This window comes from Hirundo rustica, chromosome 12 (assembly GCF_015227805.2).
Source record: "Hirundo rustica isolate bHirRus1 chromosome 12, bHirRus1.pri.v3, whole genome shotgun sequence".
In the NCBI taxonomy this organism is placed as follows: domain Eukaryota; kingdom Metazoa; phylum Chordata; class Aves; order Passeriformes; family Hirundinidae; genus Hirundo; species Hirundo rustica.
Window position 1 is genome coordinate 6,911,241 of NC_053461.1, and position 27,409 is coordinate 6,938,649.

Consider the following 27,409-nt stretch of genomic DNA (forward strand, 5'->3'; position numbering starts at 1 on the left):
CCATTCGCTCCTTCAAAACCTATTTTGAATTGAGCTTGAAACGCCATTAATCTCAGTATTACTCAAAGCACTTACCCACTTCTACAGTGTCCCTTTTTTCTCAAGTACCAAAACAGGAAAGAAAAGATAACCTACCTTTGGTGGGTTTTTTTACACTACACTGAGAAAAGTATCAGAAACTATTTTATTTCTACATAGAGGCATTGGCAAATTTCTTTTAAAAATAAACACATTAATAGAAAAGCTACAAACTCAAGACTCCCCCCACAGCAGTTTTGTCTCTAAAACAGAGGAGTCCAGAGAGCAGGTAGGGGGAAAAAAATAAATACAAAGATTGGAAACTCATTTTTAATGTTGGTTAAGTGCAAATATTAATAGGATAGACTCTTGAGTTGGTTTTATGCATATGTTAACAACATATGTCTAATTGCTTTCCTACAAATCACAAAAACCATTAAGTTCCAAATACACATTCTCCTTGGCAATGTAGTTATTTGAATTAATCAGATTTGATCTTTGACCCCTTTTATCAATTCTCTTACCTGAGAAAGGATTCTGTTTCGAAATGAAATGATTAGCAAAGGTAACAAAAACAAGAAGGCCTACAATACTCTTCATAAGCACACAGTCATATGTGGTAAATATTCTCCCAAACTGGTCTGCCTTTCAATTTTATCCTTGTCTTTGAGCATGGAAATAAAACTACCTTTAGAAAGAACATCTGTGATACTAACAAACTTGTAATGTCTTCAGTGAATTGTCTTCACACACATCTTTTAGCAATTAGTAGTTAGTTTCATTGTTTATACTCAACATCTGAAAAAATACTTTTAAAAACTGCTTATATAACAACAATTTGAAAATTGTATCCTAACCTTTTTTTCCTTTCATTATTATATTTTTAAATGACAAATATTGACAACAGTTCACCAAATCACTGTCCCAGAAACCACTGTCACTGCTGATGTAAGGATCAGAAAGCATCAAGTGAAGCTGGAAAAAACAAAAAACAACCACAAAGCCCTAAAGCTCTTGGTGCTCTACCTTTTTTATGGAGGGATTAGAGAAAAGTCCTTACACAAAAGCCAGCAGGATTAGGCAATGCCAGCTTATTGCTCAGCTGAGGACTAGATTTTTTTTTCAGTATTATCAGAAAATACAACTCTTTTTTCCTATTCTGGTTGATTGGATAATAGGAATTGATTAATCAGGCACAGAACTCAAAGGCCTAATAGATTAAAAAAATAGGAAATTATGCAGTTCCCACTTGATACTACGGATGAAAAGTAAAGACAGTGTCGAGTTTAATGACAGTAAATTCTTGAGGTACATAAAACTCATCCAAGAAACCACAAACAATTAAGCAGCTAAACATCCTTCTCTTAACATAAAGCATCATGTAAGATGTTTTGTGTCTGAAAGACTGTAGTATTTTTACTCCAAGGATTAGTTGTTTATTTTAAAACCAGCACCAAGCCAAAACAAACAAGCCAAATACTGATAATTTAAAATGAAGCTCAAATACTATGCTCCAGTTAGGAGGGAGGAATAGTTTATTTCCCATACAAATAAAGCACACCAGAATTGAAAAGTGCTGCTGCCCAAACACATGCTGACACATCTTCAAGAGAAACAGATCTAATCCTTCAAAACCAACATCTACACGCCAAAGACTACAAGTGTTATTTTCTTTTAATTTCTTCTTTTTCCTTTTTTTTTTTTAATCAAAATAAAATATCATACCAAAGCAAACTGTCTTACTCCTTCACAGGAAGGCACAGCCTTATTTTCCTCCACCCATGAGGAACAGAACAATTGCTGCTCAATTGCCCCTTGAACGCAGCACAAATTTTTAGCTCGTATTCTCTTCACCACCACATACAAAATTAAGATCCCATATTCTGCTAAAGACAGCCAGTTTCACCTTCAATGCTCAGTCTTAATAAACTTCTTAAAGCAAAAAAATTGTACTAATCAATAAAGATTTGATAGACACTACCTTGAAATGCAGGAAGGTGCATCTACGATGTTCATGCCACTTAGCATAGGTTGAAATGCCTCTGAAAAATGTTGGAAGATCTCCACGTTCTTCAGTGCTATTAAAAAAAAAAAAAATTGTTTAACCCAGTCCTAATCAGATGCTTCAATTCTATAGCCTAAAATTCCCACTTTAAAAAAAACGATTAGTATTGCTTGAATATGAAGTAGAAGTCACCCAAAACAATGACAAAGCTGAAAAAAAAGCTGCAGCGTAATGAGTGAAAAAGAGGTTGAAGAACACATTCCTAAACCAGCGTTTCTAGTGTTAGTCTTACATGTAAAATGTGGGAGCAAAGTTGTCACCTGCAAAATCTTAGTTTGATTTTATTCTTGTTCAACTCATTTTCTACATAAATTCTAAGATGTTGCACAGTAAAACCTGAACCTGCAAAATGGTTAGGTTTCCCAAATTGCATCACTAACCTTCAAATATTCCCCAAATCTTTGTCCTAACCAACTAAATCTACACGACACGTTTCCTGCCTCTGCCCACGTGACATTCAGCTTTTCAAGATGAACGTTGCAGCTTCTGTAGGAAAGGCCTGATCACACAGGGCATCTAAACCAAAATTTCTGTTAGGCAGTTAAATCTTGATGTGATCTTTGCTCCAGAGCAGAGGGGCTCCAGCTCTCAGAACATCATCCTCATTTCCTCATCCTCCTCCTCTGGACCTGCTCCAACAGGTCCACGTTCCTTCTAATGCTGGGGGAGAATGGGAAGGAAATATAGATATAAACATTTATTTTTCAAATTTCTAGTAAGGATCAGAATGGAGAAAGGAAAAGAGACAATACACGGTGACTGTCAGGCAGCCAACAACACATCCAGGGTTGTTGGAGAAAGGAGGAAGAAAAAAAAAAAAGCTCATCAAGGGTGTTCCATTTTCATTAAACAAATACAGCCAGGATGCAAAGGATGCAAAACTCCACAAAAATCACAAGTCAGAATACCTGAAGTAACAAGATTATTTAACCATAAGGGTGAAAGGCTTCACGTCATTGTTGATATGAAGCCACAGACTATTAGTCATAACCAAAACACACCTGGCAAGCACTGTTTTGGAAGTACAAATATTTATTTTGGTTACCAATACAGGATTTTACAGGATTACAAAACCTGACTGAGGAAGATACCTGACTGATATTTGGGAATATTTCAGGAAGTTAGAGTATTTAAATTCTGATGTAAATTTGACTTTTAACATCCTTTCTGTTTGAGATTAGCTATTCTTTTTGGATTTTCAGAACAGCTGAGAGCAGAGACTTGAGGCATCCACAGAGTGGCTGCAGCAGTGGATTACAGAGTCAGCTCAGCCTTCCCAGGGAGAACTGTGCCTCCAACCCAGCTCTATTTAATATACAGAAACAGCAAATCTTAACGTGTTACACAAAGAAACTGGGAAAAAAAATACATCAGGGTCATTCAGATATTGAAAATGTGAAAGAAAAGCCAAAGAATCTTATCCCAGTCTGGAAAGAACAGCATCATTAAAGGAAGTTACCACAGTAGTCACAGCTGCCAACAAAATCAGGCCAAGATGAAAAAAATGCTGGCAGCACTGGGAAAAGTGAGTCCCTGGAAGGACACAGACACACTGATTTACAACAGCTCATTAGCTCTGGTCTGGGAGCTGTTTTTAACCACAACTCTGAATTGTACATGTCAAAATCTACACATTCTATAGGAGCTGTGGATCCTTGGGAACAACTGCCCACCTCTCTGTGCCTGGAGAACAGATTCCACACAAACTGCACTAGGCTTTTCCAATCTCTACTCATGGAACAGGGCAACACAAAGCTTTGTTACAGAACTACACACTTGAAATTCTTTCTGAAGACCTTGGCAATTTTTAACAATAACCATTAGCCCAAGTTAGCCTAATTGCTCCTGCTGAAGTCAACTACACCAGATGGTAAATTACCAAGAGAATATGGTATAAAATAACAAGGTAGTAAGAGAGTGGATGGTAAAACTCAAGCATTTTTCTTTATTTTGAAAGAATTTAGCATTACAAAAATCCACTTGGAGCAGAAAACACCTCTCTCCAATGCCAACGTCCATGTTACAGAGAAGTCATTCAAAACCAGCTAAAAGGATATTCAGGCAGAGCATAACTGTCTGGTTAAAATCAGGGGCTCTTCATCCAAACAACCTTTCACTTTCACAAAATATCAACAAAACACAGAAGTATATAAGAAATTTAACTGTTGTAAAAGTACCTAAGCATCCTTTAATGTGTTCCTTTATCTATTTTAAGGAAGAAAATCTATTTTAACTTACTGCAGAATGCAAGACTTCCTACATTAACATAGAAAACCAAAGCACGACTCAAAGGTGGGGGAGAATTCCTGCTTCCCTTCATTTGCAAGAGACCTTGCCCATGCAGCATTTAACATAATGCACATCTCCTAAATCCTGCACCTACTTATGGACTCTAACTAGTTAGTAAAGAGAACAACTTTCATACTGCTTAAAAACCTCTATTTGCCTTAGTAACCCATGCAAGGCTTAACTCCCCCAACAATTAATGGGCTGTCAAGTCAAAAAAAAGGAAAAGGGACTGACAAAGGTTTTTCTAGATGTTGTGGCTCTCAACACAAGTAAAGTATAACATAAGTGATAACTGGTGCAAAGGGGACACAAGTGAAATCCAAAAAAAAAGACAACTAAATATCGTGATTACATTTTCATACCTGTGTTATTGTCACAAAATATTTAAGAGATTATACAAAAATATACCCACTTTTAAAAAATGTACAATTCTTATATAGAGATGTACCATTTATATCTTGCAGCAGCACTTGCAGACTGCTGAATTTTGCCTCACTTAAAAAGATATTGCTCAAGTGTTCTAACATTCTCCTATTTTCTTCCAAAGCAGGAACTGTATGCCAAGTTTTTAACTCTGCTGCTCTTAAAGACCTTTTCTCATACATATTGTGAAAAAAAAAAAAAAAACAAAAATTTAGAAAACTGAGGAGGAAAAAAATCCCTGCCAGAAGACAAAACAGAACAGAACTAGACAATGGATTTGGCAAGATTGGGCCAAGGAAACAAAAGAAGAAAACAAACTGGAAGGGAGGCTGAAAATGAACAAACAGCAGGAGACCAGATTCAGCTAGTCAGAAATGGAGGGAAAAGGAGAGAAGCGGTAGGAGTTTTAGGAGCAGACTAAAAAACAAAGGGATAGTTGGGAAAAGTCTGAATCTGAATATGAGGGGATTACAGCTTGGAAAAAGAAAGGAGGAGTAGCCCAACCAGGGGATTGAGAAAACAGGCCCTGAAGGGAGATCAGACACAGGCAATGGAACAGAGGGTGCTCTCAAACAGGCACTGCCAGCATCAGCCCCACCCCAGCCTGGACTCACTGCCTTGCACTGGCAGCACACACTGTGGCCAGGACAGGGCACACAGGAAAAATTAATTTTGAAGGTGGTGTGGAGCAACAAGGTTGGGTTGTTTGAAAAAAAGTATTTTTCAGCCTTCTGACCCCATTGATCCTATCCAGGGGTATCTACAGACACAAGGCCAACAGGTGGCACGTGCAAAGGGAGGTTCAGGAGAAAGAGTCACTTGCTTTGTTGACATCTATCATTCATGAAAACTTGTGTTTATTTATGAACACTGACACTAGGTGAAAAAGGAGAAGAGACAGGGACAAGACAGCAGTGCTCCAGCCAGGATGAAATAAAGTCTGCCACTACTTCAACACATTCCGTTCCAGTGTGACTATTAAGTTCCAATACACTTCTGCTGTCATAAAATACTCATTAATAAAACAGGGCAATTTCCTCTTCTAAATTCCACTTCTTGAGAGCAGTCAACTGTTCTTCCCAGTTACACCACAAGCTTTACTAAAGTTATGCGGAAATCTCAAAGCCTTTAAATAAAAAAAATCATTTTTCAGTAGAGACCACTGAAGCCTGAGGTAACTCAAGAGATCTCTCTCTTCACCCATCTGTTGGCCCTTCCTCTCCCTCCCCAAGACCAGAAAACAATAGAAAACAAAAGAAAACAGAAAACAATAGAAAGCAAAAGAAACAAATTTTAAAAAATTAAATCAGCAATAACAGATTTGTTCTCAGAAAAGCTTGCTAGCAAAATTCCATGGAATACTGCAGACAAATAATTTGATAATTTACTCATCATGTTACCACAAGAAGTTAGCATACTCCAGAAAATAATAAAAACCAGCATTCATTTATACATTTATGCTTTAGTATGTTAATTTTCTTAAGGCATTGCACAAACACACTATTCCATGTTTTTAAATTATATATATTTTTTAAGATACCAGTGAAATAAATCCTGATGCAATAAGGGAAATGGAATTGAGAGCTGAGAATCAGAAACAGGGAAATACTGGAGAAGAGTTCTGGATGTGCACTTTAGGCATTAGTGCACTGCACATCTGCAGCTCAAACACATTTGAGGAACAATTATATTAATTAAAATGCAATGGCTGAGATTAACATGTTACCTTTCTCTTCAAACAGCTAAAACACACCATAATCCAAAATCTGCCTCTGTTAACTTGTAATGGTTCTTCCAGATCTTAAAAATCACATGCCTTTCATCTTCTCTCCAGGAACGGATAAGGGATGGAAGATGTTTAGGTTGGGCTAAGGATGTATCACATAAAGACACTGGCTGCCAGAAGGTTGTGTGAAAACTCAGTACTACATTTAGTATCCCATATCCCACACAATAACTTGCCTTGAGCAAAAAATTCCATCTTACCTTGACACAAACTTGCTCACATTTGAATCTTCTCTGGAATCCATTATAATGCTGAGATCACTAACAACAGCAGACACTTTCTCACTGTTCTAGATTGGAGAAGCAACAACAAAATATTTTAGAAAATTCTCTGGCAAGGAGAAAAGTGTGCTTATTTGCATATAAAAAAATAGAAAAAAGTAGATATAAATGCTGCTAAGTACTATAATCCTTGAAGGAGCATTTTTTTAAACCACAGTTTGTGTGTGTGAACAGTATCTTTCATTTCAAGAGTAGTGCTATTATCCACACATGGCTTTTGGAATAACACCTGAGTTTGTCAGCACAGAGAACATATATGCATATGTATTACTTCCTTCCACATCAATCCCACTTCTTTAAGATTCTTCTCACTTTCCAACACAGCCTTTAGCTGCCACATATACCAGAAAATTCACATATAAGGTTTTATCTGTTAGTTTTGGGCTTTTTTTTCCATTTTAAGCCCTATAGTTTTGTCTCAAAATATCGTCCTTTTTTAAAACCACTGTTACTCAGAAATATGTGCAGGATAATATAATTATTCTAAATTAACTAATAAGCTATTAAAGAATGAAAAAAGGTGGTCAGAGTAGAAATGAAACCACAAAAGAAGCCAATTCTCTTTTCTATTCATTCTTGAACACACCAAAGTAATGGATTAGATAACAGTGAATGAAAAAGCTTAAAATCATGGTTTGAAGGCCATAGGAAATGCCTGACTTTAAACTTCTTATACCAAGTCACTACAGGCAAACGGGAATGGCAAGAGAGGACTGCACACACATCTCAGCAGCCCCTCAGCTGCTGGGACAGAAGCACTGCTAACACTGCCATCACTCAAGATGGGAACAGAAAAGCAAGGCACTACAGAGATTCGTGGATGTACTAAATAACATCAGGAAAAATAATCTGAGGCTTAGAGCACAAGGTTCAATGGGGGATGGAGTTGTGGAGAAGCTGCCAGCAGTCACAAGCTAACATGCCACCTTCTGAAGGGACTGCTTTGCCAATGGAGGGGTTAATTAACACGCCAAAATGCCATTGTGGGGCCAAATAAAAAGATTTAAAATGAATGCTCTGGGCAAGAAAGAAACTTTTAAAATGATTGCTTTCCCAAAAGGCTTAGACTTGTTTTGGCTGATTTTCAAGCTCGTGTCCTCTCCTAATACTACAGCACTGAGTTAACTCTATTATGACTTCACTACTAGAATAAATAGCTATAGTTAACAATGCGAAAAAACTATTCCTGATCTGCTGCTGCATACCAAGAGACCTGTTACCTGCTGGGCACTTCCCAAAAACAGCTGTCACCTTTTACTCCCCAAGACAGGTGAAACTGGTTATAATTGCACTACTTTTGTCCATGCTAACGTCAGCACAAGTTATTTTGAATACAATGTATTTCCAGCAAACAAAAAACCCCCGTGCAACAATTAGCTCAAAAATCACACTTTTACAGCTGAAGTGAGGGTTTTAAAGTATAATACACCTGGTATTCCTTATCCCATCAGCAGTCAAAGGAGCCCAAATTTTAGGCATTAGGCAGCGAAGTGCTGCCACTCAGTGGTGCAATGGCTTTAAGCACCAATACCATTGGCAGTAAATTCAACACCAGTAACCCCTCTGAGCCCCAGCGACACCAAAAGATATCATCAAACTGCAGGAGATGCAGCTGAGAGAGGAACATTCTCAGTGCAGTTTTATACAAGCAAATGTAAAGAGGCATCATGAAGACCACAAGCTTCAAGTCACAAATGGACTTCAGAGGTTGCTCAGTCAACTGAATTCCTGCAGTTTCAAAGGATAAAATCCACATGCAGCTCCCTAAATATTTGATTCCCAAATTCATAATATGACTCTTCTGAAGAAGAACACCTTTACTGTTACTGAAGTTTTGTTTGGTAGTTGGGTTTTTTTAAAACATACATTTGACTCTTACCGGCGTTTCAAGAAGCTGGAATTCCAGTTGAAAAGACAGGGAGTAACACTTCCCTGATAATCTGTGCTTCTTCACCGTCCCATTTTTAGCTGTTATAAAATTAACAAAATAATCAATTCCACTTCTATTCAATGCTGTGTTTCTTCCCTTAGTCGTATTTAAAGTACCAACTACTACATCTCCTCATGTAAAGAAGTTCAACATGTTAAAAAACTCCAACAACTAGCTCCACTTTCCCCCCTGTGCAAAGGACAGTAGTAGTCTTGTCACTTTCCCATTAAGGAAATGACAATATTTACACAGAAACTATTTTGTGAATGAACCAAATCTTACTGTATTTCAAAGTAATTGTCTTTCTGCTAACAGTGAATTAAAACAGAGGTTTGCAGATGAGCTGCAACCAACATGCTCAGTAAAGGGCACAAAAACTGCTTACTTTTTTCCACTGTTTTCTTGGAATGACTTGTGAAATGAAACCCAGTAACTGCCGTTAAAAATGAGAGTTCTCTTTCTAGACTTTCAAGCTGAGCTTTCAGGTCTGACAGAGATTCATGTCCCTCAGTTTCGTCTTGGAATGATTTCCTAGAATGGAAAAAAAAAAATAAAATCAAAAGGGCAAAATACCCAGACATAACACGTCAGTACAGCTATATCACTAAATAAAAGGCACTGGTAATGGGATCTGATGGTTTTCAGACCCAAACCAGTTTCCAAGGAGTCAAGTTTCAGCTGGATCACTCTGCTGAAAACAGTAAACTATTCTAACTAACATAAACTCTTTCCATTCGCTGCCTGGTAGACACAGCTTTTATTCCAAGTCTGGACGAGCAAGTGTCCATTTTGAGAAATGTGCAAGAACATGCCGGAAAAGAAAGCTAAGATGCCTTTACTCACTTAAGTGACCTATTTTATGCACAGAGTTTACATTTACTAACATATGGAAAGTCTTAACATAGAGGCAAAAACTTATCCCAAACAATTTAGACAAATTCTAATAATCTAATAAATGAAAAAAAGACATACATTGACTCCAGTATCTCCTCATTAGAAAAGAAGGTGGATTCTTCTTGTTGGATATCTTCATACTGTTCTGTCAACAGCCTAATTTCCTCTTCCAGTGCCTGGATTTCATCTTCATAAGCTTGAAAACTGCTCTCGTCCATTTCTCAGAATCCCTGTTACTGCAAAAAAACAAAATAAGGATTTTTCTCAGGAACAAACAAGGAACTAATTTATTAAAAACACAAATATAACACTAGGCAATTGTTTTAAGATACAGAGCACTGCACAGCCTCCAGAGACAGAAGTTTAAAAAGGGATCTTACACAGTCAAAGCCTTTAAGAACATTTTAATTAGTCATTATTTGATCCAGGAGTGCGTCCAGCTGTTTTACATTTGCTGTAATAGAACAACAAGCTGCTCCACAGGTAAAAACCAACTGCAGTCAGATACAAAAATGGAACCCAGCTTTGACCAATTGATCTAATGGCTCACCTGGGCAGACGAGGCACAGCTGCTCCTAACACAATCTGCCTTCAGAGTAAACAGGAGTAAAGAGACACAAATTGCAAAGGTGTTTCACCAATAGCTTGAAAAGTAAACCTCAGTTCTCAAGGAAAATAACAATCTGACATTCAGCCTAGCTACAACACATTCAGAAGTCTGTAGAAGACATTATGCAATTCAAAACTAATATGCTAATATTTTTTGGCCAAAAGAAACCCCAACATTTAGTTCTGTGTGTTTTTAAACAACCCCTACTCTAAGTGCAAGTTCCACACTAACATAGTTTTGTAAAAGGGATTTTATTTGTTTGATGAGGGGATTTTATTTGTTTGCTTCATAGGAAACAGTGCCTTTATAACACACATAAGAAAACAACATTGAAAGCATGCTTTGTATTAAAAACTTGCTTAGTGAATAAAGGAAGTATATGTAATTAATCATCCAGTCATCCCCAGATTTTTTTGAATTGGATACAATGAAGAAAGTAATGGTTATAATAAAGAGCATGGTGTGAAAAAGAAAAATATTACAACAGTTAGAACGTTACCCCAGGTCAGCTGATCTCTCTTTTAACAGAAGACATAAACTACTTACAGCTACTTAAACTCAAGGATTTCACTAGGCTGCAGAAGACTCAAACACCAATCATGACTTCAAAAGATTTTATATCTATTAAAAATACCTACTCTTTAATCTAGTAAAACTTCCACGAACACTTCTCCTCTTACATATTGTACGTTTATATATTTCACATTTCTACGTACCTGCCTGTTTACACCCCCGAGTATTCGACTTTATGCGGCCACAAGAGGAGCTGGGAAGCGCTTTGGAGCGTTTGTGAGACCCGAACCCGTGCGTTCCGTGCCCACTGCTTCCCTGCGGATCTTCAGACCTCGCAGGGCGATACTGAGATCGCGACTCGTTCGAGGAGACGGTGCTGACCCGCCGGTGACAGAGATGCCCCAGGGGCGGAACGGGTGTTCAAGCAGCGCAGTCGGAAACCCTGGAAGCCCCGGCAGCCGCGGACACCTGGCCCGGAGGGAGGAGCGGAGAGAGCCGGCGCTGAGAGGAAGGGCAGTGAGCGGTCGGGGCCGGCGCTGAGGGGAAGAGAAGCGCAGTGAGAGGCCGCGGCCGGCGCGGAGGGGAAGAGAAGGGCACCGTGCGCTCGGGGCCGGCGCTGAGGGGAAGGGAAGGGCACCGAGCGCTCGGGGCCGGCGCTGAGGGGAAGGGAAGGGCACCGAGCGCTCGGGGCCGGCGCTGAGGGGAAGGGAAGGGCACCGAGCGCTCGGGGCCGGCGCGGAGGGGAAGGGACGGGCACCGAGCGCTCGGGGCCGGCGCTGAGGGGAAGGGAAGGGCACCGAGCGCTCGGGGCCGGCGCTGAGGGGAAGGGAAGGGCACCGAGCGCTCGGGGCCGGCGCTGAGGGGAAGGGAAGGGCAGTGAGAGGCCGGCGCTGAGGGGAAGGGAAAGGCACCGAGCGCTCGGGGCCGGCGCTGAGGGGAAGGGAAGCGCAGTGAGAGGCCGGCGCTGAGGGGAAGGGAAGGGCACCGAGCGCTCGGGGCCGGCGCTGAGGGGAAGGGAAAGGCACCGAGCGCTCGGGGCCGGCGCTGAGGGGAAGGGAAGGGCACCGAGCGCTTGGGGCCGGCGCTGAGGGGAAGGGAAGGGCACCGAGCGCTCGGGGCCGGCGCTGAGGGGAAGGGAGCGCTCAGACGCGGCGCGCGCGCCCGGCGCGTTTCGAACCGCGCGCCAACCCACCAGCCTGGGCGCTACCACAGCTGCTACCCGAGTCGGGGGCGCCGGCCGCGCCTTCCGTCCCCTCTCTATCAAACAACAGAGCGCCTGGGGGATGCTTCCCGAGTTCTTTCTTATGAATGACAGGAAGAAGCCTCGCTTTGTCGGCTGTTCCCTCCTTTACGTTAATTTCTGCTCTCACGTCTTCCGGAAAACACCGCTGCTTTTCTTCCCGGTTAGTCACGTTCAAAGCCTCCGCTGTCACAGGACCCAGCCCCCGTGTTCCCACCATATCTCACCGGCCGGAAACAGCAGCAGAGGCGAGCAGCCGATCAGAACCCAGCGGCACCGGGAGGCGGAACGCTTTTTATCGAGGGAGGGCTGGGAAGGGTTGCGAGGGGGAAGGTATGGTGGTGGCGCCGCGAGGCTGGCACATGGCGGCGGTGAGGTCGGGCCGGGAACACGTCCGGGGGTGGCGGGGACGGGGGTCCCTCAGGCCGAGAGTTCCTCGGCATCTCCCGGGAGGGCAGCGTTGCGCTGTGGGAGGCTCGCATTCTCTCCATAGGAAACCCTTGGGTCATAGTTTAAAGAGCCACTTGCGCTTATTCTCGCGCATACTGTTCAGTGGTTCAGGGTTTTAAAAGCCCATCGCCTGAACTCTGGCTTCCTGCAGCAGCGCGGGGTTTGCTGTCGCTGTGCTTGAACAGAGCGTGTTGCCTACTGCAAATCAAAAGAGTGCTCTGCTCGTAAGGCTTTTCGTGGCTTTTTAACGCGCTAGTTTGTCCCTGATTCGTTACTCTAATCATTGATTTCCGTGAGTGTCACTGGACTGTTTTGTCTCCTTGCAGAGGAACGGAGTGTGTGTTGTGGATGTGATACCTTGACTTGGCAGCATGGAGAAGGAACAGGTTTTCAAACGTTTGTATGTTGGAGGGCTTGGCCATGCGGTTTCCAGGGCTGAGCTGGAAGAAAGATTTGGCAAATTTGGGCGTGTTTTGGAGGCAGAGATTATTACCAGAAGAGATGATCAGGGTAACAGTTTTCTTTCATCTTTTAAAAGTTACTTGCTTTTCTCTTTGGAGAGTGAAATGGAATTTTTGGTTTAGAGACACTTCAGTTTTAAAGGAAATGATACAACTGTATAGAAATTAACTTAATTTTTTGTTATTGATCAGGGAATCCTACGAAAACTTTTGCTTACATCAGTGTTAACATTTCTGAAGCAGATCTGAGAAAGTGTAAGTACTTTTTTTTTTTTTTTTGCTTAGTTATGTCTTTGAGCCAAGTTACTTTGCTGATAACTCACCTCATGTTGACACATCCAGCTGTGATCACAGCAGAGCCTCTTTCATTCTCTTGTCAAGTTGATTTTATTTTCTTTAAGCTGCCATTTTATGAAGCTGCTTTGCTGAAGTTTTCAGAAATTGCTGTGAGCAGATTGAAAAGATTCTTTGTGACTGAAGCAGGTGATTTGTGAGGTTCAGAGACTCACAGAATGGTCTGGCTTGGAAGGAGCTTTAATTAACATCTCACTGCACCCCGCCCCCGCCTTGGAGGGGCTCCTTCCACTGTCCCAGGCTGCTCCAAGTTCTGTCCAACCTGGCCTGGGACACTTCCAGGGATCCAGACGCAGCCACAGCTTCTCTGGGCATCCTGTTTGTTTGTTCTAAGCCTTTTATGAAAAGGAAATGTGCTTCAAATGCTTTCATCAGAACTCTAAAACACTGAAATTGAATGATGTGAGAGGAAACCCAGAAGAAGAGCTGATGTAAAGCTGCTTTTGCACTGTGCTCCTGGATCTGGGGAATGCTGCCATTGGGCACTTTTGAAGTGAAAACTTCCGTTTTGGATATAAACCTTCTGGTTAAAGATTTGGATGTTGGCCCTTTCAGATCTAACCCTAACCCAAGTGAGCAGTCAGGCAGAAGGTCGTGCTGAGGGGACCTCAGGCTGTCATAGAAGGAGGCCCAGTGAAGTCTGTGATGGGCTTTTTTTTTAATGTTGAAAATACTCATTCCCCATCTCTGTTTTGCAGGCATGTCAATTTTAAATAAAACAAAATGGAAAGGGGGGACGCTGCAAATTGAGTTGGCCAAAGAAAGCTTTTTGCACAGGTAGAAACCAATCTTTTCCAATGTATGTTGTTGCTAAAACTACCTTTTTTCTGCTCATCTGATACTATTATGGCTGCACTTCCATCTTGCATGCTCTGTTTGTTTCAGTTTTTATAAACTCTGTAGGCTCTTGATCTCTTTGATGCTGTAACATGTTTTGCATCATTATTCCCTCAAAGGGGATGGGTGTTACTTCCCTGAGTGGTTGCTGTTCTGTGGGAGGGGATCACTGCCAGCTCCAGTTCTGTACCTGGGCATACCTTTTTCCATGTGTGATGTGCTTTCTGGAACAGGCTGGCCACGGAGAGGGAGGAAGCAAAGCTGCAGAAAGAAAAACCACAGAGAAACGACCAAATGTGTCTGCTGGAATCGCTGAAAAAGACGGGAGTTGTGGACTTCCACATGAGAGCAGTACCAGGTACAGAGGTGCCAGATCATAAGGTATGGTGGGGGTAGGTGTGTAAGAGAAATAAAACAAAAAGCAAGTTTATTGCATCTAAATTCATGCCAAATCTATGCTTTGTGTAAAGAAACTTAATTATTAAAGGTCCAGGCTGTGAAACGGAAGTACCTCATGGTTAGACATGGAGAAGGCTCCTGTCATTCTTTGCAGTGACTGGAAATAATCATGATCATCCTGTCCACTCTCACCATGTGAAGTGAGGAAACACTTTGTTCCTCGTTTATATTGGGAATATGATTGTGTCACCCTTAAAAGCTTGTGAAGGGAATGTGTGACTTATTTCTGTGCACCATGTAACTTTTGGTGGCTGGGTTGGGCTTCGGGGCAGGAGCAGGATCTGCAAATGCCTACAAAAGTAAGAATAAAGTCACTTGACATGCAAATTTAGGCAACAAAATCTGTGTTTACTACAAAGCTTTCAAAACTGTTTGCTAAGCACAGAATGGTTTTGGAGAGATTTTTAATTTATTTTTTTGTGAGAAGGGGAAAGAGAGCAAAATAATAGTGATCCCTGGTTTGTAGGTACCACTCTTAATTCATAGATCAGAAACCCTGTATTAAAAACAGCACTTGTAAAAAAAAATTAGTTCTTTATTATCACTCTTTATTTGTAGATTGTTGAAATTTAGTTTTTTGGTTGGCTTTGGTTTGTTTTTGAGAAGGAGGCTGGCCAAGTTGCATGGTAGGGCTTACTACCATGAGAGAATAAAGAAAAAAGAATTAATCACATGTGGTCCTTTATTAGTGTTTTTGTTATTCAAGAATAAACATCTGTTTTATTCCAGAGTTACTTTCACTGTCTGGGTTTTTTTTTAACATGGTTTCTTTTTCTTTTCTTTTAGAAATGGGTTGTTGGAAAATTTGGCAGAGTCTTGCCTATCCTGCACCTCAGGAATCAACAAAAAAATAAAATATCCTTTTCGTTTGGCCTTGAACACAATTCCCTTCCTTCTTTTGTCATATAGAAAAACAGTAGTTTGACACTTCTAATTTTTACTTCTCTGCCAGGCTTAATTTACTGAATCCCCCAGTAAAATCCTGTAGTAAGTTTGTGTGACTTGAACAGTTGTCTTACACTGCACTCAGTTGCTTAAAGGTCGTGGCATGAAAAAGGATTCTTTGCAGACTTCATAAAACCCTGAGTCTCCTCAAAGCATTGAGGTCTTTCAAATCCTTAACTCAGACCAACGTGATGAAATATGACCCCTCCAAGTATTGCCACAACCTGAGGAAGCTGGAGCCAGACGTGGCACACGCAGCTCCTGTATCCCAGCTCACCTGGAAGCTCGAAGGGGGAGATGACAGCGGGACCAGGAAGCGGCGAGGGCAATTCCCTGCGGTGAAGAAACCACCGGAGAAACGGAGACAGCTGGGCAGTGAGGCCCTGAATGGAGCAGCTCTGTCCTCTGGGTGTCCAGCACGTCCAAAACACACAGAGTCACCTCAGCTCAGCCAAAGATCAGAACCCAAACCCAGTGAGGAGTTGGAATTGCCTCCAGCAAGGAGACTGGATGGGAAAATACCAGGGAGAGGTTTATTATTGAATCAAAGCAATGCTGGTAGAGATACAGCCAAAACCAAGACCAGTGTTTCAGACAGTGACATTGATTCTGAAGAGGAGATCAGAGCAATGGTAAAGAAAGAGACGGAAAGACAGAAATCTGAAAACGTTGAGACCGAAAGTGAGCACTTGGAAGTTGTTGGGGATAATTTTGAATTAAAATACAGTAGCCACTGGTCCTTGAGCAATTCGAACGCCATGAAGAAAGCTGCCAAAGGAGGTAACAAAGAGAAAGAGACTGTGGAGTGTGATAATGGTTATGATTCAGCAGATACAGATGAAATTATTGCTGAAAGTAAAACTCCAGAAGACTCTAAACAGGGGAAGGTGAAAAAGAAAGAAGTATTAGGTAAAAAAAAAAGTGTTTCAGTAAATGGCTCCTCACTGAAAACTTGCAGTTTAAAAGAACGCATTGAAAGAAAAAGGAAAATTAAAAAATCCAGAATTGCTGCCTTGCAGAGTACAACAGCCAACAGTACAACAGAGACTAGTGACAGCTCTTGTTCAGAGTCTGAGAAAGGGGAGTCTGAAATCAGCTCAGATTATGAGTCCATGATGCAAAACTGTTACCATTTAGACCTCACCTTGGATGACTTGAAAGCACTGGCTACAGAAAACACAGAGACATCTGCAGAGGGCTCAGGCAGTGAACAGAGTCCTTGTCAGTCCAGTATTGAAGATAATCCCAAGGATAATACTGTAAATAAACCAAAACTTTCCAAATTTCACCCTGCAGTTAAAAAAAAACCCATCTGTCCTGAAGATGTGCTGGCTGATATTTTAGCAGGGGAGGAGGATGCTGCTGAGGAAAGCTCCAAGGGACAAAATAATTCACATTGGAAATATCAGCCTTTCAGAGGAATGGGGTCCCTTTGTATAAAAGAGTTAAGTAAGGACAGCACTGGGTTAAAGAAGAAGTCCGTAGAAAGTTTGGGACTTGAAGCTTATTGTGGGGAGGAGTCATCTAAAAATCAGCCAAAGAACCATCCCTTGTGTCCACCTGAAGTCAGCAGCAAAAAGAGACACAAAGTGCCTTGTGAACAGCACGAGGAACAATCAGCTGCTGCTTCCTCAGCAGGTCAGAGACTTCAGCCTGGTTCCAGGCCTCGTTTGCAAGGGAAGAACAAAGGTGTGAGTTCTCTACAAGACCAAAATTCAGAGCACGGAGCTGCTGCTGCCAATACTGATCAGGGTGATGGCAGCAGTGACACGGACAGTGATGCTGCAGCAGCCCAGGAACACGTTAAACGGCAGCTGCAGAGCCCAAAACTCCTTTCCAAAACATTAAAGAGGAATACAAGTGAAAAAAATCCAGAATGTGAAGATAACAAAGGTTGTGAGAACACAAGCCTTCTGGAAGATAAGGAGCTTTGTCTTCGTGCTGCTGTCTCAAAGGAGCCCAGTACAATAGAGAAACAGCTCCAGGACAACCAGAGGAGGCTGGCAGCTCTGGAAGAGAGACACAGAGAGAGGGAATTACAGAAGAAACTCATTCAAGGAGCTCTTTCAAATCTGGTAATTACAACTTCTACCTGAATAGTCCACAGTACAAGGAAGAGTGTAATTGATACATGTGGAGTAAAATGTTTTAAAATCGTAGTCTGGAATTTCTGATGACACTGCCAGTTTTCTTTTGAGAGTATACATGCTGCATACCTCCTCCCTGGAATACCTGTAGAGAAGAATAGCAGATTCCTCTTGCTGTGGCATGGAAATGTCTTTCAGATAGTCATGTCTGAGTGCAGCAGGTATTCGATGTGTTTGACCTGACAGTTCACTCTTTCCTAGGATAGGCAGCCAGCAGGAAAGCACAAACACATCATATTCGATTCCGATGTGGAAGACGAAGCTGAAGTGGATGAGATACTGAAAAAAGATGCACATTTGGGAAACATGCATGGAGAAGTAAGTGTTCCTGCGAAAAAATCAGTATGACATCATCAGAAAGTTGAATTTTTATACTGAACGCGTAACACCCGAGTTTCCCTTTGCACGGGTATTTTGCCTGTGGTAAAACCGAACAGTCATAATGGTAAAGCAGAATTGTAGAAGGTGTGTGGATAAGGTAAGATTTGAAGCACATGGATCAGGAAGGGAGGTGGTTGTGCAAGAAATCTGCTTTTTCAGCTAAATTGGGGAGCACATGAACAAAGTTGGTACTGATTTACATTCTCAAACTTACGTGAACAGCTGCTTTTCTCTTGTTTTCTGTTTGTGTAACAAAGGATAAATCAGCTCCCAAACCTTCGGGCAGACTGTTTGATAGCAGTGAGGATGAGCAAGAGGATACAGATGATGAGAGGTTCAAAATTAAGCCCCAGTTTGAAGGCAAAGCTGGTGAAAAGGTGAGTGAAGCTAGTGCTGTAATTCAGTTTTCCTCTAGGTCTCCATAACACCACTTCAGAAGAGCATGACCTGTGTGTTTTCATTCTTGCTGAGTATTATTTTTATGAACTTAAAATAGGATTCCTTTAAAGAAAGGACATAATGTGAGGTGGGGAGTGGGAGGAGTTTCTCTGACATCGTCCTATTTGTATACAAAGAAACTATTGGAAAAGGCATCAAAAGCTGAAGGTAAAGAGTATGTTGCCATTGTTCTAGTAAAAAAAAACAAACAAAAAAAACAGTTACTGAATGATGGTTTTCTTCTCCAGTGCCTAATAGCATGTGTTCCATTTGTTCAGCTCCTGCAGCTGCAGTCCCGCTTTGGCACCGATGAAAGGTTCCGCATGGATGCTCGATTCCTCGAGAGTGACAGCGAGGAAGAAGGTAAAGCTGATCGCATTTCCTGGTTACTGGGAGCCAGAGAGCCTTTCAACAGCCTTTCCTGCTTTACTGGGGTCTTGTGTAGAGCATCTGGCAGCGGCAGGGGAGTTGCACAGCTGCATGATGCAAGCAGGGAACGGGTTAAATAAATGCTTTGATTTCACCTTCTAGTGGGCTTCACCTTCTTGAGCTCTTCTAGTACTGCAGTCAATGTTATGCATCCCACATTACAGGCTTAGCAGAGAAAATAGGATATATTTGTTTTTCTCTTAGCAGAGACAAAAAGCCTGAAGGCAGATGAAGAAGAGGAGCTTGCTGCGGAGAAAAAGAAAAATCTGCAAATACTGGGAAGCCTCCTGAATATCAACCTGGAGCAGCCCAAGCCAAATAAAACAGCCACAAGTGTGAAGAAATTCAAGTATGAATCGTCCACTATCAGTAAAGAAGGAGGTTTAGGAAATATCCTAAAGGTTTTTTTTATGAAGGAAGCTGAAAGACCCTGAAATTTTTGAATTTTGGGTTTTTTGCTCCTTAGATCTATCTGAAGTTATGCAGTGTTTGGTACTAGAAGAAATATATCCACATTTATATGGATAGCTGTATTGATGTAGCTCCTCAAAAGATTATCAGGTGCAGGTATAAACACTGCGTTACACACAAGTGAGGGCTGTGTTTTATCTGAAACATCACAATTTGATTAAATCCACATCTGCTTATATCCTGACGCTGACTAGAGGGTGCTTTCTAACTGCCAGTTACATTTTGGATTGATTTGGAGCTTTTTTGGTAAAGAAATCAATGGGAATTTCGGTCTGACTGTACAAGTTTCAGGTAGCTTTTGGTATGGTTTTTGGAAAGTACAATGGTGTTTCTTTTCCTTTCTGTTTTTACAGAGATATTAATGCCCTCCGTTATGATCCAACAAGAGAGGACCATGCAGTTTTTGAAAGGAAACCAAGTGTTATGGAAAAGGAGAGGTAGTGTTACAACTTGATAACAGTAACTGTGTTTCTTCCCATGGAAATATGGTTAGAGCAGCAGACTGAGTTTGAAACGATGCAGATAGCTCTGATTTTAATTTAGTTCTCTCTGTGGTTGCTAAAATCAAGATATAATAGGAATTGTGACCACTAAAACCAGCACGTAGTGTCATCTTTCTAGTCCATCTGTTTTTTGCATGCCATTTTCTGACCTCACTGAAGGTGAGAAAGGTCAGTTCAGGGACTGAGATCTGCAGGTCTGTAAGAAAAGCGTGAGAAATCTGTGCTAAATGCCTGGATTTCTGTGCCACCATGTATTAAGTGAAAAAGTCATTTAAGGATGTAGCTAATTAAAGGCAGGACACTCATTCCTGCCTTTAGACTCCAAGCTCAGATGTTTCCCCACTGCTTACCCTTGAAAGTGAACCACTCCTTAGCTTTGATACGTTTAAGGAGACATGAGGAGCAAGGTGGCTCTTAGGGAAGCTGTCTTTGGAAAGGACATGTGCTGTGTTGCTATCCTTGAACAATCTCATTTCAGTAAAGCCAAAAAGAAGAAGAAAGAGGAGAGTGAGACGCTGCCTCGGGTGTCTGAAGAAATCTATTATGATATTGCTGCTGATTTCAAAGACTTGTTTGGATCTTCAAAGAACAAACCAGAAAAGACTGAGGAAATTCCCTGGGACAAAGAGGATGTGCAGGACTCTGCTCCAGATGACCATCTGGGACCTTTGCCTGAGAATGATGTAGCTCAGGAGTCGAGTGCTTTCAAGTTTTCCTTCTTTGGAGACAGAGAAGAGTTGGGCATCAAAGAAGGTAACAGTTGAATGGCCCCTAGAACAAAGTGAACGTTCTGTCCTTCTTAAATCTGTCTTCTCCAGTGTAAGTACTTCACTTGAAAGGAGGAATTTTTACTGACAACTAGAGGAATAATCTGTTTCGGCTTTTTTTTTTCTTTTTTGGTGCTGTCATTGCAGAGCCTTATGTACTTGAAACAATAAAACCAGTAAAAGTCATGTGGCAAGAGGATCCACGTTTCCAGGACAGCAGTTCTGAGGGTGATGACGAGCCTGAGACATCGGAAATTGAAAAGGACCAAGAAATGCAAGTTCCATTTGTGTTTGTTGTCTGCTTGGCTGTTGTAGTTGGATGCTGTGGGAATATTAATAGCAGCACTTGGGAAATGGGAAACTGACATTACACACCTCTGAGCAGTGAAAGTCATCTTGGAAAACCATTTGTGCTGCACAGAGTCAAAGCTCCCAGCAGCCCATTTAATGTGAAGTTGAATATGAAAAGAGAAAAGTTGAGCACAAGAAATTACCTGGGTCGTTTTGGTTTGACCAACCCCAAACTGAGTTTGGCCGAAAGACAAAGGCAGGGTCAGTTTTCTGTTAAGAAGTGAGGGTTTTGATAGAAGGCTCTATTTAGTTACTATGGAATAAAGCTCTTCAATGTAGACCATTTCTCTGAAGCACTACAGGTTTAACTTGTGTTCATGCAATTTGACAGTACCTTTCAAGATGCTAAAATCCCTTTGTCCTTGTCTAGGTTTCTTTCTTTACCACGCACAGAAAGTTCCAGAGTTTTCTTCTTCTCCAAAGATGATGAACGCCTAAGAGGTACAACAGAACTTCTTCACCCCCTTTTGTGGTTTTTTGCCTTTTAAACCCTTACTAGAATTCAGTGACAAAAAAAATGCTGCCTGGTTAGCAATGTTTTGTAGTCAAAATTTGCCATCCTTGTGGTCGAAGTTGTAGAATCCCGTGAGAAACTCCTGGTCAAATAAAGGCTGAGCAGCTTTCTGGCTTTCTTTTCTTTCAGATAATTGCCTAATAGGTATCTGGACTTTTAAAGGTTACCAAAAAAATAGTCACTTGACAGGTTACTTAGACTTTTTTGATCCCTTCCGGCAGATATACAGTCTTAGTGTACTGCAGGCTTTCAGCCTATCTGATTTACAGGGTGTGTTAAAATGGAGATCTCAGTCCTTGGCCAGCATCACTTCTGGGGGGAGATGTGGGATCTTGGTGCTGAGCTTTTAATGAAACAGCTGCTATTTCACTGCAATTTGGATTTCAGCATGTTCAGGAAAACTGCTGCTGCCTTTCTTTTTCCTTAGTACACCAGGCTGCAGTACAGAACATTTCTGTTGGAGCCAACGTGTTTTGGGGGGCAAGAGAATAGGAAGGACGTGAAGAATAGATCTCTGACTTTATTGCTGTGTTGTTCATTCATAATTGTTAGAAGCAGCAGCATAATCAGAAGTGTTTAACCCTATTAATTGGTCCTTGTTTTGTGCAGAGGGCCCAAAGTTATTTTGTAGAAAAACAGAGCTCAGTGAAGAAAAAGAGAGTTGGGAAGACAGACGTAGATTATTGCTTGAGGTGAGTATGTAAGGTCTGTTCCCCGCTAACTGTGGCTGAAAGCTGAGCATGGGGAGGGAATGCAAAATTAATTCAGGACCTCGAGAAGAGCCTGAAACTTTGTAACTACCAGGGAACAAAAGTTTTTTAGTATACTGGTGTGTACAACATCATGTTGTGATGTCCAGTCAGTGAAACCACTAAACCACCGTTATGTTAGAGGAACAGCCACTTAACTCTGTGTGCAGAAAGTGTTTGAAAGAAACTGGATTCAGAAACATCTCCTCATATTATGTTGGATTTTCACTATTTCCAGGAATGCCGGAAGAAGCACAAGGATGCCAAAAGAAAAGTGAGAGCAAAACAATAAATTTTCTTTTACGGATCAGAAGCTTTTCCTCTTTCTTCCTTGAAGAAGTTACCAAACACTTTCAAAATCCTTTCAAAGATCTAAGAGGAGAAAATATTGGCAAACCTTGTCAGGCAGTGTTCCAAGTTGAGGCTGGAAGGCAGCTGTGTGGTGGTTTCCAGCTTTATTTCCCGTTCCCAGTGGTGATCAGCACCGGCATCAAGTGAGGTTCATCTTAGTTTTCTCCAGAGAGGTCTTGAGGATAACACTGGTTCAGCTAGAGCAGGTTTTGAATCTCTCCAATGCAAGAGACCCTGCACAAGCTCTCTAGGCAACCGACTGCCAGGGGCAGGAGCAGAGATTTCCCTTGGCCGGGGCCAGAGCCCTGCAGTGGCACTGCCTGAACAGCACCTTTCTGCCTACAGTGCCACCCTCAATGGCTGCCCCGGGGCCTGGCATTTGACCCTGCACTTGCTGCAGGAGTCCTTGGCCTGGTTCGGCGCTGACCAAAGGCTCGGACACATCTCAGAGCCTCAGTTCCCAAGGGGGCTGTCTCAGGAGGGTGGCAGGGGACTGAGGCCATGGCTGCCCCAATTGTGACTGCACAATGCTGACGTCAGCACGGCCATTGTGACCCGTGTGACCAAGGCCCCAAAATGGAAGGCTGGGCTCGGGCGTGAGTCAGTGCCAGCTGACAACGGGAGAAGGCAGGGCAGGGCTGCAGCTGCCCAGGGACCAGAGGGGCCCCACACCTCGGGGCTCTGGGCCTGTGCTGCAGGCTCACCTGCTTCTCCCTTCCAAGAACCAGCGCAGGAACAGCCACAGGAGACAGCAGTGTTCCTCAGTGCCATGATGGGAGGAGAAGGAGGACAGGAGCATGGCTCACACAAGGCCGGCCAGGGAATAGAGCCCTCATGCCTCTGGGCCTGTTCTTCCATCTCCTCACACTCTTCTTGCTCCCACAGATAGAGAGAACCAGTAGGAGGAGACCACGGCGTTCCTGCACAGGGACTCCCTCCTGACAGCCACCATGTGCGACAGGAAGCAGGAGGCCCCTGCTGCCAGGGAGGCAGGTGAGGGCAAAGCTCTGCCACAGCCTGGCCCAGGGGCTGTCGGGGCAGACAGCGTGCCAGAGCAGAGGCAGGGGGAGGCAGGAGCTGCTCAGCCATGCCGGAGCCGGGAGCCTCCTTCCACCCCAAGTGGGGCCCAGCTGGGCCAGGCACCGGCTGTTGGGACACCCGTGCCTGCAATGGCCCCTGCTCTCCAAGGTCTCCAGCTGTGGCCATTGGCCAGGCAGGCAGGCAGGGACAGAGCACGGGGCCGGTGCTGCAGGCTCAGAGCCTTGCAGAGGTGCTCATGCCCAGTGCTATTGGCTCTGTCCCCTGCAGCATGCATGCTGTGTCACCGTACAGAGGCTGACCCGGACATGTGCGGTGAAAAACGCGAGAAGCATGGGCTCTGTGCCCACGTGTTCTGCCTGGTGAGTGGCTCCGGGCACTCCCTGCAGCATTGCAATGGGCAGTCCGTGCCACTCTCTCCTTATCAGCTCCTCCCCTTTGGTGCAGTTTTTTGCCACTCTGCTTTATCGGCAAAAAAATGATCGTGTTGGACTCATGGGATTTCTCCCTCGAGATATCCAACTCGCAGTCAGGCGGGCAGCAGAGAAGGTGAGAGCCCGACAAAACATCATGGAGATTTGTGCCTGGCGACGTTTGCCAAAGCTTAGCCCAGACCCCATGAAAGAAAGGCCGGCCATCTGGCCAGCTCTGGGACCCAAGTCTGCCTCCCAGCAGCTCCACAGAGGCTCTGGCACCAGAGCCTCCTCCAGCAGGGAGCTCTGTGTGGGCTGAGACCCAGCAGTGGCCACATCCTGCGCCCTGCCTGGAGCTGTGGGGCTGCCTGGGGAGGCCCCAAGGCTGCTGCTGCTGATGGAGCTGCTTGGCTCTTGGCAGCACTGCTGCGTCTGCAGCCGGAGCGGGGCCACCATTGTTTGCTGTGAGGAAAACTGCGACAGATGGTTCCACCTACCCTGTGCCAAGGAGGGTGGCTGTATCAATCAATACATCACCCCTTACAGGTACCTTCCCTCCACTTTTGCCCACCCCTGGGGAAGGATCCAGCATTTCTCACGTAGCCCATCCCATTGCCCCCAGCTCCTACTGCTCTGAGCACCGTCCAGAGCAGGATGTGCAGGTGACTCCGGAGCCGGGCACCGAATGTCCCATCTGCATGGAGCCTGTGGAGGAGAGAAAGACCTTCCAAACCATGGTGTGCCCAGCGTGCAAAAGGGCCTGGTTCCACAGGGACTGCATCCAGGTAGGAGCCATCTCCTCTACCCCAGGGCACAGCAGGTGCTCAGCAGCACCAGGGCCTCACTCACACTGCTTCTGTTTGCCCTGCAGGGACAGGCCATGAGTGCTGGTCTTTTATGCCTCCACTGCCCCCTCTGCAGAGACAGTGAGGCATTCACTCTCGAAATGTTCATCATGGGCATCCGCATCCCCTTCAGGTTGGTGTCCTCCTGCCTGGCTCACAAGACAGGAGGGTGCAGGTGCTGTGCTCTACCAGGCCCTGCACCAGGAGTCCTGGCCCTGCTCTGTCCCGTGAATCTGGGCTTCAGCTTCACGCACGACTTGGAAAAGCAGTGGAGGAAGAGCAGGGACATCCTGTTGCCTCCATGAGGCCAGGGCAGCAGAAACTCACCAGCATTTCCTTTCTCCATCAGACAGCCAACATGGGAGGACAACGATGCCTTTGCGGATCTAGGAGAGAGGCACAGCTGGTGCAATGCCAGGGAATGCCTTTACCCAGGAGGCAGGGAGGGAGCAGAGGAAGAAGGGTAGGTCAGGAAGCTGCACCCAGGGCTCTGCAGGGAACCCATGTATCCACAAGGGTTGGAAGCAGAAGGAGCCAGAAGCACTTGGCCGGACAATCCTGTGCTGGGACACTTGGTCTGCAGAGCCATGAACCTATTTGCTTCCCCAGGCCCTGGGAACTGCTCCTGTGCTCCTCCTGTGCTGCTGAGGGCACCCACCGGCATTGCTCTGGCCTGAGAAACCGCACACACTACTGGGAGTGTGACAGCTGTGCTGGGCGTGGCACAGGTATGAAGCAAAGCACCTGGGCAGCTCTGGGCAAGGATCGGCGTCCCTGGTGTGGGATCACTGCCCGTGGGCTTGGCAGTTCCCACACTGGCTTGCCAGAACCTGTGCACTCCTTGAGGGCTGTGGGCACTGCTCTGACCTGGCCTGGCCCTGGGGCTCTTGACCTTCCTGCTTCCCCTTACAGCCAGCAGAGTTGAGCCGGACCTTGATGGCCACAGCTTGGTTCAACAGTCAGGACTGGAGTCTTCTCACAGTTCCTCAGAATCAGAGGCCAGCAGCCCCAGCTCCTGCAGCCCGGGGCTATCAGCTCTGGCTCCCCAAAATACACATCTAGAGACACGCAGCCACAGCAGACCCCAACATACAGCAGCGCAGCAGTCACTGCCATCTTCCTCATTGGACCCCAGCAGCCGCAGCGCGCAGAGGGAGGCAGCATTAGGGTCATCATTCAGCAGCTCCCCAGATGCTGCGGACAGGGTCCATTCCAGACGGGCTTGGCCTCGCCGCAGGCAAAACCGCTCTCGACGGCAAGGCCGTGCCCCAAATCGACGCATCAGGGCAAGATATCCCTGTGACAGGAGAAGCAGGACAAGACAAAGGACTAGAAGGTCCAGACGAAGGGCGACACAGTCGCGGGCATACGGCGGACGCAGTCGCTTCCGCCGGCAAGGTCGGGCCCTAAGTGCACCTGTGCACTCAAGGCGTGACAGGAGAAGCAGGACAGGACCAAGGGCGGAGAGGCCCAGGCAGAGGGAGACATCGTCACGGGCGTGCCCCAGACGAAGCCGCTCCCACCAGCAACGTCGGGCCTCGAACCAAGCTTCCCGGTCCAGGAGTGTCCCGGAGAGGAGCAGGAGGACAGCAGCAAGTGCTGAGAGGCCCAGGCGAAAGGAGACACCGTCAGGGACATCACCCAGACGCAGCCGCTCCCACCAACAGCGTCGGGCCTCAAAGCACCCTGCCCGGTCCAGGAGTCGCCAGAACAGAAGCAGGAGTCCAGCAGCAAATGCTGAGAGGCCCAGGCACAGGGGGACACCGTCGAGGACGTCCCGCAGGAGCAACCACTCCCGCCAGCGACGTCGGGCCTCAACTCGGACCGAGAGCAGCAGCACCTAGGGTCATCATTCCATTCTCAGCTGCTGCAAGTGAAGGTGAGAAAGGTCAATGCAGGGACCTGAGATCTGCAGGTCTGTGAGAAAAGCGTATTAGCTTTTGATGTTAATATTGTTAGGAAAGAAATCGTTGCTAAATACCTGGATTTCTAGGTTACCATGAATTAAGTGAAAAAGTCACTTAAGGATGTAGCTAATTAAAGGCAGGACACTCGTTCCTGCCTTTAGACTCCAAGCTCAGATGTTTCCCCACTGCTTACCCTTGAAAGCGAACCACTCCTCAGCTTTGATACGTTTAAGGAGACATGAGGAGCAAGGTGGCTCTTAGGGAAGCTGTCTTTGGAAAGGACATGTGCTGTGTTGCAATCCTTGAACAATCTCATTTCAGTAAAGCCAAAAAGAAGAAGAGAAGATGAGAGTGAGACACTGCCTCGGGTGTCTGAAGAAATCTATTATGATATTGCTGCTGATTTCAAAGACTTGCTTGGACCTTCAAAGAACAAACCAGGAAAAAAGGAGGAAATTCCCAAGGACAAAGAGGTTGTGCAGGAATGAGCCCCAGATGACCATCTGGGACCTTTGCCTGACAACAACTCTCCTAGTTTAGGGCAAAATTG

At 44.3% G+C, this 27,409-nt stretch overlaps 3 protein-coding genes across 11 annotated transcripts in view; 2 read left to right on the forward strand and 1 right to left on the reverse strand.

Moving 5' to 3' along the window:
* CENPP (centromere protein P) overlaps positions 1 to 12,254 on the reverse strand; it is a 108,554-nt gene extending 96,300 nt beyond the window's left edge. Inside the window, exons 1-7 of one of the 5 annotated variants that reach the window (XM_040076096.2) lie at positions 12,002 to 12,254; positions 11,013 to 11,277; positions 9,765 to 9,922; positions 9,178 to 9,323; positions 8,742 to 8,830; positions 6,782 to 6,870; positions 2,000 to 2,096 (exon numbers count right to left, since the gene is read on the reverse strand). In XM_040076096.2, coding sequence (XP_039932030.1) covers positions 2,000 to 2,096; positions 6,782 to 6,870; positions 8,742 to 8,830; positions 9,178 to 9,323; positions 9,765 to 9,904 — 561 coding nt within the window. In that variant the 5' untranslated portion in view covers positions 9,905 to 9,922; positions 11,013 to 11,277; positions 12,002 to 12,254. Of the gene's footprint in view, positions 1 to 1,999; positions 2,097 to 6,781; positions 6,871 to 8,741; positions 8,831 to 9,177; positions 9,324 to 9,764; positions 9,923 to 10,018; positions 10,041 to 10,066; positions 10,152 to 11,012; positions 11,346 to 12,001 lie in introns of those variants that run through there. The other 4 variants (XM_040076095.2, XM_058422210.1, XM_058422211.1 and 1 more) reach the window with 4 other exon arrangements.
* On the forward strand, positions 12,041 to 22,618 carry NOL8 (nucleolar protein 8). Of its 5 annotated transcripts, none has more exons than XM_040076086.2 (17): positions 12,041 to 12,212; positions 12,826 to 13,009; positions 13,153 to 13,215; positions 14,013 to 14,091; positions 14,385 to 14,532; positions 15,397 to 15,465; positions 15,744 to 17,630; positions 17,904 to 18,020; positions 18,341 to 18,460; positions 18,800 to 18,884; positions 19,155 to 19,299; positions 19,775 to 19,858; positions 20,403 to 20,677; positions 20,839 to 20,965; positions 21,413 to 21,483; positions 22,166 to 22,248; positions 22,544 to 22,618. In XM_040076086.2, the coding sequence occupies exons 2-17, from the start codon at positions 12,871 to 12,873 to the stop codon at positions 22,595 to 22,597; spliced, it is 3,546 nt and encodes a 1,181-aa protein (XP_039932020.1). In that variant the 5' UTR covers positions 12,041 to 12,212; positions 12,826 to 12,870; the 3' UTR covers positions 22,598 to 22,618. The 5 variants fall into 5 exon arrangements, with proteins under 5 accessions (XP_039932020.1, XP_039932017.1, XP_039932019.1 ...); XM_040076083.1 differs by lacking the exon at positions 12,041 to 12,212 and adding an exon at positions 12,387 to 12,425; XM_040076085.1 differs by lacking the exon at positions 12,041 to 12,212 and adding an exon at positions 12,393 to 12,420.
* A 988-nt stretch (positions 22,619 to 23,606) lies between these two features.
* LOC120758361 (PHD finger protein 7-like) lies at positions 23,607 to 25,877 on the forward strand. Its single transcript, XM_040076532.1, has 8 exons — positions 23,607 to 23,844; positions 23,965 to 24,056; positions 24,142 to 24,243; positions 24,529 to 24,653; positions 24,730 to 24,892; positions 24,979 to 25,085; positions 25,302 to 25,415; positions 25,562 to 25,877. The coding sequence occupies exons 1-8, from the start codon at positions 23,607 to 23,609 to the stop codon at positions 25,875 to 25,877; spliced, it is 1,257 nt and encodes a 418-aa protein (XP_039932466.1).
* Positions 25,878 to 27,409: the final 1,532 nt, after the last annotated feature.